A 16,163-nucleotide genomic window follows, 5' to 3' on the forward strand; every position below is an offset into this window, starting at 1 on the left:
AGATGTGTCGATACAACTACTCACTTCCCATATGATATTAGATGTGTCGATACAACTACCCACTTCCCATATGATATTAGATGTGTCGATACAACTACCCACTTCCCATATGATATTAGATGTGTCGATACAACTACCCACTTCCCATATGATATTAGATGTGTCGATACAACTACCCACTTCCCATATGATATTAGATGTGTCGATACAACTACCCACTTCCCATATGATATTAGATGTGTCGATACAACTACCCACTTCCCATATGATATTAGATGTGCCGATACAACTACCCACTTCCCATATGATATTAGATGTGCCGATACAACTACCCACTTCCCATATGATATTAGATGTGCCGATACAACTACCCACTTCCCATATGATATTAGATGTGTCGATACAACTACTCACTTCCCATATGATATTAGATGTGTCGATACAACTACTCACTTCCCATATGATATTAAATGTGTCGATACAACTACTCACTTCCCATATGATATTAGATGTGCCGATACAACTACTCACTTCCCATATGATATTAGATGTGCCGATACAACTACTCACTTCCCATATGATATTAGATGTGTCGATACAACTACTCACTTCCCATATGATATTAGATGTGTCGATACAACTACTCACTTCCCATATGATATTAGATGTGTCGATACAACTACTCACTTCCCATATGATATTAGATGTGTCGATACAACTACTCACTTCCCATATGATATTAGATGTGTCGATACAACTACTCACTTCCCATATGATATTAGATGTGTCGATACAACTACTCACTTCCCATATGATATTAGATGTGTCGATACAACTACTCACTTCCCATATGATATTAGATGTGTCGATACAACTACTCACTTCCCATATGATATTAGATGTGTCGATACAACTACTCACTTCCCATATGATATTAGATGTGTCGATACAACTACTCACTTCCCATATGATATTAGATGTGTCGATACAACTACTCACTTCCCATATGATATTAGATGTGTCGATACAACTACTCACTTCCCATATGATATTAGATGTGTCGATACAACTGCCCACTTCCCATATGATATTAGATGTGTCGATACAACTGCCCACTTCCCATATGATATTAGATGTGCCGATACAACTGCCCACTTCCCATATGATATTAGATGTGCCGATACAACTGCTCACTTCCCATATGATATTAGATGTGCCGATACAACTGCTCACTTCCCATATGATATTAGATGTGCCGATACAACTGCTCACTTCCCATATGATATTAGATGTGTCGATACAACTACTCACTTCCCATATGATATTAGATGTGTCGATACAACTACTCACTTCCCATATGATATTAGATGTGTCGATACAACTACTCACTTCCCATATGATATTAGATGTGTCGATACAACTACTCACTTCCCATATGATATTAGATGTGTCGATACAACTACTCACTTCCCATATGATATTAGATGTGTCGATACAACTACTCACTTCCCATATGATATTAGATGTGCCGATACAACTACTCACTTCCCATATGATATTAGATGTGCCGATACAACTACTCACTTCCCATATGATATTAGATGTGTCGATACAACTACTCACTTCCCATATGATATTAGATGTGTCGATACAACTACTCACTTCCCATATGATATTAGATGTGTCGATACAACTACTCACTTCCCATATGATATTAGATGTGTCGATACAACTACTCACTTCCCATATGATATTAGATGTGTCGATACAACTACTCACTTCCCATATGATATTAGATGTGTCGATACAACTACTCACTTCCCATATGATATTAGATGTGCCGATACAACTACTCACTTCCCATATGATATTAGATGTGCCGATACAACTGCCCACTTCCCATATGATATTAGATGTGCCGATACAACTGCTCACTTCCCATATGATATTAGATGTGTCGATACAACTGCTCACTTCCCATATGATATTAGATGTGCCGATACAACTGCTCACTTCCCATATGATATTAGATGTGCCGATACAACTACTCACTTCCCATATGATATTAGATGTGTCGATACAACTACTCACTTCCCATATGATATTAGATGTGTCGATACAACTACTCACTTCCCATATGATATTAGATGTGTCGATACAACTACTCACTTCCCATATGATATTAGATGTGTCGATACAACTACTCACTTCCCATATGATATTAGATGTGTCGATACAACTACTCACTTCCCATATGATATTAGATGTGTCGATACAACTACTCACTTCCCATATGATATTAGATGTGTCGATACAACTACTCACTTCCCATATGATATTAGATGTGTCGATACAACTACTCACTTCCCATATGATATTAGATGTGCCGATACAACTACTCACTTCCCATATGATATTAGATGTGCCGATACAACTGCTCACTTCCCATATGATATTAGATGTGCCGATACAACTACTCACTTCCCATATGATATTAGATGTGTCGATACAACTACTCACTTCCCATATGATATTAGATGTGTCGATACAACTACTCACTTCCCATATGATATTAGATGTGTCGATACAACTACTCACTTCCCATATGATATTAGATGTGTCGATACAACTACTCACTTCCCATATGATATTAGATGTGTCGATACAACTACTCACTTCCCATATGATATTAGATGTGTCGATACAACTACTCACTTCCCATATGATATTAGATGTGTCGATACAACTACTCACTTCCCATATGATATTAGATGTGTCGATACAACTACTCACTTCCCATATGATATTAGATGTGTCGATACAACTACTCACTTCCCATATGATATTAGATGTGTCGATACAACTACTCACTTCCCATATGATATTAGATGTGCCGATACAACTACTCACTTCCCATATGATATTAGATGTGCCGATACAACTACTCACTTCCCATATATTGATCCAAAACGATATCAGCAGTGTGGAATGTTAGAGAAGGTTGGATCAAGAACAACGCTAGCTAAGAAAAACACTTCTATGAACCATCTGTCTTTAAGTTGAAGGGGAGTGGTAACTGTAGGGGTTGCAATAACTCATGAAGATAACCTCATAACGCGGTAAATTGAATGATGCCGACACGTTTGTTACTGGATACTTCCTAATACAATTCTGCCTTGGAGACTTTGTATGTGTAAGTAATATGCAAATATATAATGATTATCATATCACACACAAGTAAACACTGCAGGACTGCTTGTATCACACATGATATCACACACAAGCAAACACTCTGCAGGACTGCTTGTATCACACATGATATCACACACAAGTAAACACGCAGCAGGGCTGCTTGTATCACACATGATATCACACACAAGTAAACACTCTGCAGGACTGCTTGTATCTCACATGATATCACACACAAGGAAACACTCAGCAGGGCTGCTTGTTTCACACATGATATCACACACAAGTAAACACTCTGCAGGACTGCTTGTATCTCACATGATATCACACACAAGGAAACACTCAGCAGGACTGCTTGTATCACACATGATATCACACACAAGGAAACACTCAGCAGGACAGCTTTTATCGCACATGATATCACACACAAGTAAACACGTTGCAGGACTGCTTGTATCACACATGATATCACACACAAGCAAACACTCTGCAGGACTGCTTGTATCGCACATGATATCACACACAAGTAAACACTCTGCAGGACTGCTTGTATCACACATGATATCACACACAAGTAAACACTGCAGGGCTGCTTGTATCGCACATTATATCACACACAAGTAAACACTCTGCAGGGCTGCTTGTATCACACATGATATCACACACAAGTAAACACTGCAGGACTGATTGTATCACACATGATATCACACACAAGTAAACACTGCAGGACTGATTGTATCACACATGATATCACACACAAGGAAACACTGCAGGACTGATTGTATCACACATGATATCACACACAAGTAAACACTCAGCAGGGCTGCTTGTTTCACACATGATATCACACACAAGTAAACACTGCAGGACTGCTTGTATCACACATGATATCACACACAAGTAAACACTCTGCAGGACTGCTTGTATCTCAAATGATATCACACACAAGGAAACACTCAGCAGGGCTGCTTGTTTCACACATGATATCACACACAAGGAAACACTCAGCAGGACTGCTTGTATCGCACATGATATCACACACAAGGAAACACTCCGCAGGACAGCTTTTATCGCACATGATATCACACACAAGTAAACACGTTGCAGGACTGCTTGTATCACACATGATATCACACACAAGCAAACACTCTGCAGGACTGCTTGTATCGCACATGATATCACACACAAGTAAACACTCTGCAGGACTGCTTGTATCACACACAAGTAAACACTGCAGGGCTGCTTGTATCGCACATTATATCACACACAAGTAAACATTATATCTCATTTTACATGCAAGCACATATCTCATACTTATTTTTTCGGAGCGATATCAGACAAGTCCATCATGAAGCCTAACCCTGGGAGTCTATAGTTGGGTTAGATGTATGGTTAGGGTTAGGGTGAGAGCAGTGCTTCTCAATTATTTGCTCTCACGCCCCCTCTTTGGGGACACATTTTTTTCACGGCCCCCTGAATTCATGTTTATTTTTGTGTCTGTCAAACAAGTTCTTTACCAACATCAAAGGTGCTCTTAACTCTCACGCCCCCCCTGGAGTGACTGTTTATGTACTCATCTATCTGTATGTGTCATGAGACACGCTCACGCCCCCCCTGGAGTGACTGTTTATGTACTCATCTATCTGTATGTGTCATGAGACATGCTCACGCCCCCCCTGGAGTGACTGTTTATGTAGTCATCTATCTGTATGTGTCATGAGACATGCTCACGCCCCCCCTGGAGTGACTGTTTATGTACTCATCTATCTGTATGTGTCATGAGACATGCTCACGCCCCCCCTGGAGTGACTGTTTATGTATTCATCTATCTGTATGTGTCATGAGACATGCTCACGCCCACCCTGGAGTGACTGTTTATGTACTCATCTATCTGTATGTGTCATGAGACATGCTCACGCCCCCCCCTGGAGTGACTGTTTATGTACTCATCTATCTGTATGTGTCATGAGACACGCTCACGCCCCCCCTGGAGTGACTGTGTATGTACTCATCTATCTGTATGTGTCATGAGACATGCTCACGCCCCCCCTGGAGTGACTGTTTATGTAGTCATCTATCTGTATGTGTCATGAGACACGCTCACGCCCCCCCCTGGAGTGACTGTTTATGTACTCATCTATCTGTATGTGTCATGAGACACGCTCACGCCCCCCCTGGAGTGACTGTTTATGTACTCATCTATCTGTATGTGTCATGGGACACGCTCACGCCCCCCCCCCTGGAGTGACTGTTTATGTAGTCATCTATCTGTATGTGTCATAAGACATGCTCACGCTCCCCCTGGAGTGACTGTTTATGTACTCATCCATCTGTATGTGTCATGAGACACGCTCACACCCCCCCTGGAATGACTGTTTATGTACTCATCTATCTGTATGTGTCATGAGACATGCTCACGCTCCCCCTGGAGTGACTGTTTATGTAGCTATCTATCTGTATGTGTCATGAGACACGCTCACGCCCCCCCTGGAGTGACTGTTTATGTACTCATCTATCTGTATGTGTCATGAGACACGCTCACGCCCTCCCTGGAGTGACTGTTTATGTACTCATCTATCTGTATGTGTCATGAGACACGCTCACGCCCTCCCTGGAGTGACTGTTTATGTACTCATCTATCTGTATGTGTCATGAGACATGCTCACGCCCCCCTGGAGTGACTGTTTATGTACTCATCTATCTGTATGTGTCATGAGACATGCTCACGCTCCCCCTGGAGTGACTGTTTATGTACTCATCTATCTGTATGTGTCATGAGACATGCTCACGCTCCCCCTGGAGTGACTGTTTATGTAGCTATCTATCTGTATGTGTCATGAGACACGCTCACGCCCCCCCTGGAGTGACTGTTTATGTACTCATCTATCTGTATGTGTCATGAGACACGCTCACGCCCTCCCTGGAGTGACTGTTTATGTACTCATCTATCTGTATGTGTCATGAGACACGCTCACGCCCTCCCTGGAGTGACTGTTTATGTACTCATCTATCTGTATGTGTCATGAGACATGCTCACGCCCCCCCTGGAGTGACTGTTTATGTACTCATCTATCTGTATGTGTCATGAGACATGCTCACGCTCCCCCTGGAGTGACTGTTTATGTACTCATCTATCTGTATGTGTCCTGAGACATGCTAACGCTCCCCCTGGAGTGACTGTTTATGTAGCTATCTATCTGTATGTGTCATGAGACACGCTCACGCCCTCCCTGGAGTGACTGTTTATGTACTCATCTATCTGTATGTGTCATGAGACATGCTCATGCCCCCCCTGGAGTGACTGTTTATGTACTCATCTATCTGTATGTGTCATGAGACACGCTCACGCCCCCCCTGGAGTGACTGTTTATGTACTCATCTATCTGTATGTGTCATGAGACACGCTCACGCCCCCCCTGGAGTGACTGTTTATGTACTCATCTATCTGTATGTGTCATGAGACACGCTCACGCCCTCCCTGGAGTGACTGTTTATGTACTCATCTATCTGTATGTGTCATGAGACACGCTCACGCCCTCCCTGGAGTGACTGTTTATGTACTCATCTATCTGTATGTGTCATGAGACATGCTCACGCCCCCCCTGGAGTGACTGTTTATGTACTCATCTATCTGTATGTGTCATGAGACATGCTCACGCTCCCCCTGGAGTGACTGTTTATGTACTCATCTATCTGTATGTGTCCTGAGACATGCTAACGCTCCCCCTGGAGTGACTGTTTATGTAGCTATCTATCTGTATGTGTCATGAGACACGCTCACGCCCTCCCTGGAGTGACTGTTTATGTACTCATCTATCTGTATGTGTCATGAGACATGCTCATGCCCCCCCTGGAGTGACTGTTTATGTACTCATCTATCTGTATGTGTCATGAGACACGCTCACGCCCCCCCTGGAGTGACTGTTTATGTACTCATCTATCTGTATGTGTCATGAGACACGCTCACGCCCCCCCCTGGAGTGACTGTTTATGTACTCATCTATCTGTATGTGTCATGAGACACGCTCACGCCCCCCCTGGAGTGACTGTTTATGTACTCATCTATCTGTATGTGTCATGAGACACGCTCACGCCCCCCCTGGAGTGACTGTTTATGTACTCATCTATCTGTATGTGTCATGAGACATGCTCACGCCCCCCCTGGAGTGACTGTTTATGTACTCATCTATCTGTATGTGTCATGAGACATGCTCACGCCCCCCCCTGGAGTGACTGTTTATGTACTCATCTATCTGTATGTGTCATGAGACACGCTCACGCCCCCCCTGGAGTGACTGTTTATGTAGTCATCTATCTGTGTGTGTCATGAGACACGCTCACGCCCTCCCCCCACACCAGGGTGACATGGTGTGGTCCTGACCTGTCGGGGTTCTGGGGGCAGACGTGCATCTGGAGCAGGATCCTCTGGGTGAAGGTCTTGAAGCACTGGCCACACTTCCAGAGGTGCCAGTCACTGAACTCGCTGCTCAGCTGGCTGGTGGAGGTGGGACTGGCCAGGACTCGCTGGTTCTTGGAGCCCAGCTGGTTGAAGGAGGACTCGGAGTGGAAGGGGGCGCCACTCTTGTCCAGCATGGAGAAGGTTCTGGTGCAGGGCGTCTGGGGGAAGACCATGGAGGACGAAGGCTTGCCGGTCTTGTTGAAGGCTTGCAAGGACTCCTGGCGAGTCATGGCCTCCACCACCGAGGCTGGAACGTTGACTGAGGAGCACAAGAACACCACTTCTTCATCCCCGTGCTGACAGGACCAAAGACAGAATCCTTTCTCACGGTTTTCATCTTGAGCCACACACTGCAGCGGGATGCCGAAGAAGGAGGTGTAGGAGTCGTTGTACCACACCAGCAGCTCGCTTCCCCGAGGGATGTCCATGCACGCCCGGTAGAAGATGCTGGACCTGCAGCGCACACACACACGCACACACACACACACACACACACACACACACACAATTATTGTCCCACCTGGTGTTGTTGTGGGCACACCCGGGCTGTAAATCAAACACGCCCGTGACCTCACACACTTTGAACGCTGCAGCGTGGCGGCCATGGCGCTTTCATCAGGTATCAAAAACAAAGACGCCTGCTGGAGGGGGCGTGGCCTCTTTATGTGTTTCCTTTAAAAGGTTTCTATCAGCAAATCTCATTTCCTGTCATGCCTGCGTCCAAATGTTTATTATTTAGAGTCAAAGGCTGACAAGAATGTGCAGCAGATTACAGATCACTTACCTCGGTTAAAGACACACAAAAATAAGTTATACTATTAACTTATCTGCTGAATTAAAACCCTTTCATCCGAGAGTTTATTTGCATTTCTTTTTCTCTTTTGCGCGGCTGTAGACAATAACAAATAAAAGGTTCCACCTGTCAATCATCACATTTAACTCCAATCATTAATGATGAACTAAATGTACCGTATTTTCCGCACTATTAGCCGCACCTAAAAACCACAAATTTACTCAAAAGCTGACAGTGCGGCTTATAACCCGGTGCACTTTATATATGGATTAACATTAAGATTCATTTTCATAAAGTTTCGGTCTCGCAACTACGGTAAACAGCCGCCATCTTTTTTCCCCGTAGAAGAGGAAGTGCTTCTTCTTCTACGCAAGCAACCGCCAAGGTAAGCACCCGCCCCCATAGAACAGGAAGCGCTTCTTCTTCTACTGTAAGCAACCACCCGCCCCCATAGAAGAAGAAAAAGCACGCGGATATTACGTTTCATTTCCTTTGTGTGTTTACATCTGTAAAGACCACAAAATGGCTCCTACTAAGCGACAGGTTTCCGGTTCATGAAAAGACGCAATCTCTCCATCCGCACACGGACTACTATTTCACAGCAACTGCCTAAAGACTTTCAAGAAAAGCTGGCTACTTTCCGTGCATATTGTAAAAACAAGATAGCTGAAAAAAAGATCCGGCCAGAGAACATTATCAACATGGACGAGGTTCCACTGACTTTTGATATTCCTGTGAACCGCACTGTGGATACAACGGGAGCACGTACGGTGAATATTCGCACCACAGGGAATGAGAAGTCATCCTTCACTGTGGTTCTAGCTTGCCATGCTAATGGCCAGAAACTTCCACCCATGGTGATATTCAAAAGGAAGACCTTGCCAAAAGAGACCTTTCCAGCCGGCGTCATCATAAAAGCTAACTCGAAGGGATGGATGGATGAAGAAAAGATGAGCGAGTGGTTAAGGGAAGTTTACGCAAAGAGGCCGGGTGGCTTTTTTCACGCAGCTCCGTCCATGTTGATATACGACTCCATGCGCGCCCACATCACGCTGGTTTTTAATATATTATTAAAGTTTGACTGACCTATTTGACTGTTTTTTTGACATTCCTTTAGCGCAGTTAGATGCGGCTTATAACACGGGGCGGCTTATAGGTGGACAAAGTTTTGAAATATGCCGTTCATTGAAGGCGCGGCTTATGGTGCGGAAAATACGGTAATTGTGAAGGAGTTGATCAATATAATCATTTTAAATTGCATCTTTTTCAAACATGCTATCCTTTGAAAATATGCCTTGTAATATCCAAACACTGGAGGATTCCTTTTATCATCAGTTAGCAATTTAAATAATAGTTCAAAAATTTTACCAAGTCATGAACATCATTTCAACATTTTAAACCACCGGCGCTCACAAAGCTGCTAATGTTAGCCAAGTTAGTGTTGAAGTGGAGACTGAACCAAGGCAGTGGTGTATGAAACAAGGCAGTGGTGTATGAAACAAGGCAGTGGAGACTGAACCAAGGCAGTGGTGTATGAAACAAGGCAGTGGTGTATGAAACAAGGCAGTGGTGTATGAAACAAGGCAGTGGTGTATGAAACAAGGCAGTGGTGTATGAAACAAGGCAGTGGTGTATGAAACAAGGCAGTGGTGTATGAAACAAGGCAATGGTGTATGAAACAAGGCAGTGGTGTATGAAACAAGGGAGTGGTGTATGAACCAAGGCAGTGGTGTATGAAACAAGGCAGTGGTGTATGAAACAAGGGAGTGGTGTATGAACCAAGGCAGTGGTGTATGAAACAAGGCAGTGGTGTATGAAACAAGGGAGTGGTGTATGAACCAAGGCAGTGGTGTATGAAACAAGGCAGTGGTGTATGAAACAAGGGAGTGGTGTATGAAACAAGACTTGGGTGATGTTGACGTCCAGCTGTGTCACTTTTAAAGAAGAAGCAGACTTTATGGATGACTACAACATTCTTACATTCTTTTATGCTTGGACTGATTGGCAAAGTCCTGCCTGTGTGACATGTTGGAATGACTGAGGACTTGGTATGTAATACTAGTTCATAGACACACCACACGTTTAAAGACCTGTGGACTTGGTATGTAATACTAGTTCATAGACACCACACATGTTTAAAGACCTGTGGACTTGGTATGTAATACTAGTTCATAGACACCACACATGTTTAAAGACCTGTGGACTTGGTATGTAATACTAGTTCATAGACACACCACACGTTTAAAGACCTGTGGACTTGGTATGTAATACTAGTTCATAGACACACCACACATGTTTAAAGACCTGTGGACTTGGTATGTAATACTAGTTCATAGACACACCACATGTTTAAAGACCTGTGGACTTGGTATGTAATACTAGTTCATAGACACACCACACATGTTTAAAGACCTGTGGACTTGGTATGTAATACTAGTTCATAGACACCACACATGTTTAAAGACCTGTGGACTTGGTATGTAATACTAGTTCATAGACACACCACACATGTTTAAAGACCTGTGGACTTGGTATGTAATACTAGTTCATAGACACACCACATGTTTAAAGACCTGTGGACTTGGTATGTAATACTAGTTCATAGACACACCACACATGTTTAAAGACCTGTGGACTTGGTATGTAATACTAGTTCATAGACACCACACATGTTTAAAGACCTGTGGACTTGGTACGTTATACTAGTTCATAGACACCACACATGTTTAAAGACCTGTGGACTTGGTATATAATACTAGTTCATAGACACACCACATGTTTAAAGACCTGTGGACTTGGTATGTAATACTAGTTCATAGACACCACACATGTTTAAAGACCTGTGGACTTGGTATGTAATACTACTTCATAAACACACCACATGTTTAAAGACCTGTGGACTTGGTATATAATACTAGTTCATAGACACCACACATGTTTAAAGACCTGTGGACTTGGTATGTAATACTAGTTCATAGGGGGGCGTGGTTAAGAGGGGAGGAGTATATTTACAGCTAGAATTCACCAAGTATTTCATATATATATATATATATATATACATCCTGAAAATATGCAAACAAAACTGTGTTTAGATAATTGATACTTCAAACTTGCATAAATAAATATTAAGGAATATAACATAACTTGGCTTCTGAGAGCTTCAAAATGTAATGAATAAAATGATAAAGTTGTTGATAAAAAACAATTATTTTAATAATTAAATATGGTCATTTTAAATGAATTATTATGATCATTTAAAATTAATTATTTCAAATATGTTTATTTTAATGTATAATTCTATGGCTGGATGTAATAAGGAGTCATAAAAATACAAATAAAAATACAATTAATTTTGATGTTTTTAGCAAAATATAATGAAAATGTATTTCATTTTTTTAGTTTTTATTAATAAATATATTTATTTTTAGGCAAGATAAACATAATAATACAATGTATCTCTAGTCTGGATGATTTAGTTCTTGTCACCCTGTTGTCCTCCCGTCTCTTCCTTAAGGATGGCTCCATGAGCTGGGCAAACGCCTGGAGATGCCCTGCGTCAACAACACGGTCGGCGGCCCGTCGGTGCGCAGCTCTCACATTGCCGCCCTCTACTTCACCCTCAGCAGCCTGACCAGCGTCGGCCTTGGCAACGTGTGCGCCAACACGGACGCCGAGAAGATCTTCTCCATCTGCACGATGCTCATCGGCGGTATGCCGGACGCCTCGTATGGAATAACGTGATTGGGCAGGCACACTGTTTATACCGTGGGAAAGCAGACGTGATAAAAGGCTGTCCTCACTCAGGTCCGCATGGAGCTGGAGGGGGCATCGCCTCCAGCTCCGGCTATAAATAGGGAGATTTTCGGGAGAATATTTGTCCCGGGAGGATTTCGGGAGAGGCGCTGAATTTCGGGAGTGTCCCGGAAAATTTGGGAGGGTTGGCAAGTATGGTCCAGAGGGTCTTCAATGTCCAGAGGGTCTCCTCGTCCCTCACCATAGAGAGGAGGTGCTCCATAGACAGCTGGATTGAAGGGCTGAAAGTTGGCACTGTCAGGCTGATCTGGGGGTCGCTCGGCAACAGGCAACAGACGTCAGGGATTTCTCCTGTAGTCCTTACCTCCAGACTGGATGATGTAAGACCGTGGCTCTTCACAGATCTTTCCCACCATGCCCATGCGATCGTACCCCCGGGGGGTCTGCATCCTGACGACCTCGCCCTCCTGCAGTGGTCGTAAAGGGCGGCTGGTCTTGTCAAAGCTCAGCTTCTGGGCGAGCCTCTTCTTCTGTAGCTGAGCTGTGACTAGTTGGGTGTTGAGTGGGGCTGGCTGCAGTAACTATTTGCTGATGAGGAGGGTAGTGGGGGTCTCCCTTGACATTAGTCTCTGTGCAGGTGAGCCAAGCTGTGTGTCACGAGGGATATTCCTTAGCTTCAAAAGGTTGAGGAACGCATCTGTGCCGTCCCTCTTTGACTTCTCCATCAGTTGCTTAGCACTTTGCACTGCCCTTTCAGCCAAACTGTTGCATTGTGGGAGCTCAGGGCTGTTGGTTACGTGCTTGATGTCCTACTGTGCAGCAAAATCTCTGAACTTCTGGCTCATATACTGTTTGGCATTGTCTGAAATGAGAAGGTGGGGTGAGCCGTGTACAGAGAAGTGTCTTTTCAGCTTTGTGATGACTGTCGCTGATGTGATGTCCTTGAGAAGGTCAATCTCATACCAGCCAAAGTACGAGTCTACGAGCACCTGAAAATGCTTGCCATCACATTCAAAGATGTCAGTTGCCACTATAGACCATGGTAAGTCAGGAACTGGATGTGGCTGCAGTGGTTCCTTCTGCTGATGGTGCCTTTGGCTGTTGCAAACAGAGCACGAGAGTACTGCTCTGTCAATGTCTCTGCTCATGTTGGGCCAAAACACTAGATCTCGGGCTCTGCATTTGGTGGACTCTGCTTCTGGGTGTCCTCTGTGCATAATGCCTGTGTAAACTGTCTGTAGTGACTGGGGGATGACAAGTTTGTGACCTTTCATGATGACCCCTTCCTCGATGATAAGTTTGTCTCTGAACGGGAAGAATGGACTGATGGACGGTGGGGCAGTGTGCTGTTTAGCAGGCCATCCGTGTCTGATAACGGAAGAGAGGGTCTGTAGTAGGTCGTCTTCTGCTGTGTGTTTCTTTAGGTCGTCTAGGCGGCTGGATGAGACTCGGCTGACTGACATCACTTCAAAGTCGTTTAACTCGTTCACATGCTTAAGTGTGAACGCCCTGGGGGCGCGTGACATAGTATCAGCCAGATACATCTGTTTCCCTTTTTTGGAAACCAGGTCAATGTTATATTTCTGCAGCTGCAGCATCATACGTTCAAGTCGTGCAGGCGCTGTGTAGATCGGTTTTCTGATGATTGTGACCAGAGGTTGGTGGTCAGTTTCAATGGTGACCGGCTTTCCGTAGACGTAATCATTAAATCGTGAACATGCAAACACAACTGCCAGAAGTTCTTTTTGGGCACAGTGTGTTTCTGTTTGAGTCATTGTCCATGACGCGTAGGCAATTGGTCTGCCCCCTTGTAGACACGCTGCCCCCAGCCCGTGTTGTGAAGCATCACATGTGAGCGTGACTGGTAGGTCGACGTTGTAGTACGACAGGACAGGCGGACTGGAAATACATTTCTTTAGTGTGTCGTAGGCATCCTGGTGTTGCTTCAGCCAGCACCACACAGTGTCTTTGCGGGTCAGCTGATTCAGAGGGGAAGACAGCTCACTCAGATTTGGCACAAACTTTCCTAAGTAGTTGATCATGCCTAAAAATCGCTGCAGAGCCGTGATGTCTTCAGGAACAGGCATCTCTGTCTTGTCAGGGTCCGCCTTCAGGCCCTCACTAGTGAACACATGGCCGACATAACTGACCTCTGGCAGCCGGAACTTGCATTTGAGGGGGTTTAGCCTCAGATTAACCGTGCGTGCGCGGTCAGGCACCCTCTTCAGGTTTGCGTCTTGCTCTGCCTCAGTACGGCCTCCGACGATGATGTCGTCTACAATGATGGCACAGAGGTAACCAGCAAAAATCTGTTCCATTGTGCGCTGGAATACCTCGCTGGCTGAATTTATTCCAAACGGCATTCTGAGAAATCTGTAGCGTCCAAAGGGTGTGCTGAATGAGGTTAGCAGGGAAGACTTGTTATCCAAGGAGATCTGCCAGAAAGAGCTTCTAGCGTCCAAAACTGAGAACAATGTTACGTTCGCCATCTGTGATGCCACCTCCTCAACTGTACGCATCAGATGATGGGGGCGCTTTAAACTTGTGTTGAGGTCTCTGGGGTCAATGCAGATTCTTATATCATTTGTCTGCTTGTTTGTTGCTAACCTGGATGACACCCATTCAGTTGGCTCCGATACGGGAGTGATGACACCCATGCCTACCATCCTCTCAAGTTCTGCCTTCACTCTGTCCTGCATGGCTACAGGAATGCGGTGTGCTGGACGGACAACAGGGTGCAGTTTCATGGAGTATGTCACCGGTAACTTGCCAAGTTCGTCCTTGAACAGATCTGCATACTCTGTGGATATCTTATGTGGCAAGTTGGCATCTGTATCCACACTGAGTTGGTGAACGTCTTTGCTCAGTGTCACCAGCTTCATGCACAGGCTTGCTTGTAGGCCTAGTTGTGGCTGGACATTTTTCTCCACGACGTGGAATCGTAGTGCATGTTGCTGACCTGCTAGTTTACATTGTAAAACAACTGAGGCCAGGGTGCTAATCAGATGTCCTCCTGTATCGACTTTCATTTCGACGGGCTTGGTGTATAGTTGCGAATGCCACACTTTTTCTTAGCACGTTGGAGTCTGTTTTGTCTGTGACCACTGGTGTTATTGCGTCAATACAGAATGTCTCATTGTCGGTGGCGTTACCTGTGGCCTGATCCACCTCGACTTGGTGGACGGATTCCCTGGAAAACTGTGTCCTTGAGTATCTCTGAGCTGATCTGCAGCATTTCCTGAAGTGGTTCCATTTTTTACAAGCATGGCACTGTTGACCAAAAGCCGGGCAAGTGTCTCTTTTGGCATCATGGCTACCACCACAATTATTACAGCTGACAATAGGTTGTACAGTTTTTTTCTGTCTGTGGCCTCTGTCGCAGTTCAAATCTCTGCCTCCTTCCACATTTGTACTGCAGACTGTCAACACTAGTAGGAGTATGTGGCGATGATGATGTCCTTGTGTGTTGCTCAGTTTGCTCATATATTTTACATAAGGAGACTGCCTTAGTTAGAGTTAGCCCACTGTCACGTAGCCTGCGTCTGGTCATTCAACATCAGAAGTAAACGCAGACACTTTGGGACGTGCAGTTTGCCTCGGAGCACACAGCTACATCAAGTAAGAACTCCAGAACGTTGCTAACGACTATTCCAATGCGTGCCGTGCAACGTGTCAGACGGCTTCCGCAGACCGGACCCTCTCATCCTTGATGAACACATTGCAGAGAACTGGCGAGTGTTTGAACAGGAAGATGACAAGCCGGCCCGCACACGAGCCTACATTCTCCTCAATCTAGCAGGATCGGAGGCTATCGAGAGAGAGAGATCGTTTGTTTACACATCACTCTGGCTGAGTCAAAAGAGGACCCCGAATGTTTAAAGAGGAAATTTCGGGAGATCTGCAGTCCCCAAATAAACATCACAATGGAGAGACATAAATTCAACACAAGGTCCCAGATCCAAGGTTGAA

At 44.5% G+C, this 16,163-nt stretch overlaps 1 protein-coding gene across 6 annotated transcripts in view; it reads right to left on the bottom strand.

Annotated features, from left to right (window-relative positions):
• Positions 1–16,163, bottom strand: part of prdm6 (PR domain containing 6) — a 91,554-nt gene that overhangs the window by 19,307 nt on the left and 56,084 nt on the right. For all 6 annotated transcript variants that reach the window (XM_061979942.1, XM_061979944.1, XM_061979943.1 and 3 more), the window contains 2 exons: positions 7,977–8,101; positions 7,571–7,907 (listed from right to left, as the gene is read on the bottom strand). In XM_061979942.1, coding sequence (XP_061835926.1) covers positions 7,571–7,907; positions 7,977–8,101 — 462 coding nt within the window. The remainder of the gene's footprint in view (positions 1–7,570; positions 7,908–7,976; positions 8,102–16,163) is intronic.

The sequence above is a fragment of the Nerophis lumbriciformis genome, linkage group LG20 (assembly GCF_033978685.3).
Source record: "Nerophis lumbriciformis linkage group LG20, RoL_Nlum_v2.1, whole genome shotgun sequence".
Taxonomy (NCBI): domain Eukaryota; kingdom Metazoa; phylum Chordata; class Actinopteri; order Syngnathiformes; family Syngnathidae; genus Nerophis; species Nerophis lumbriciformis.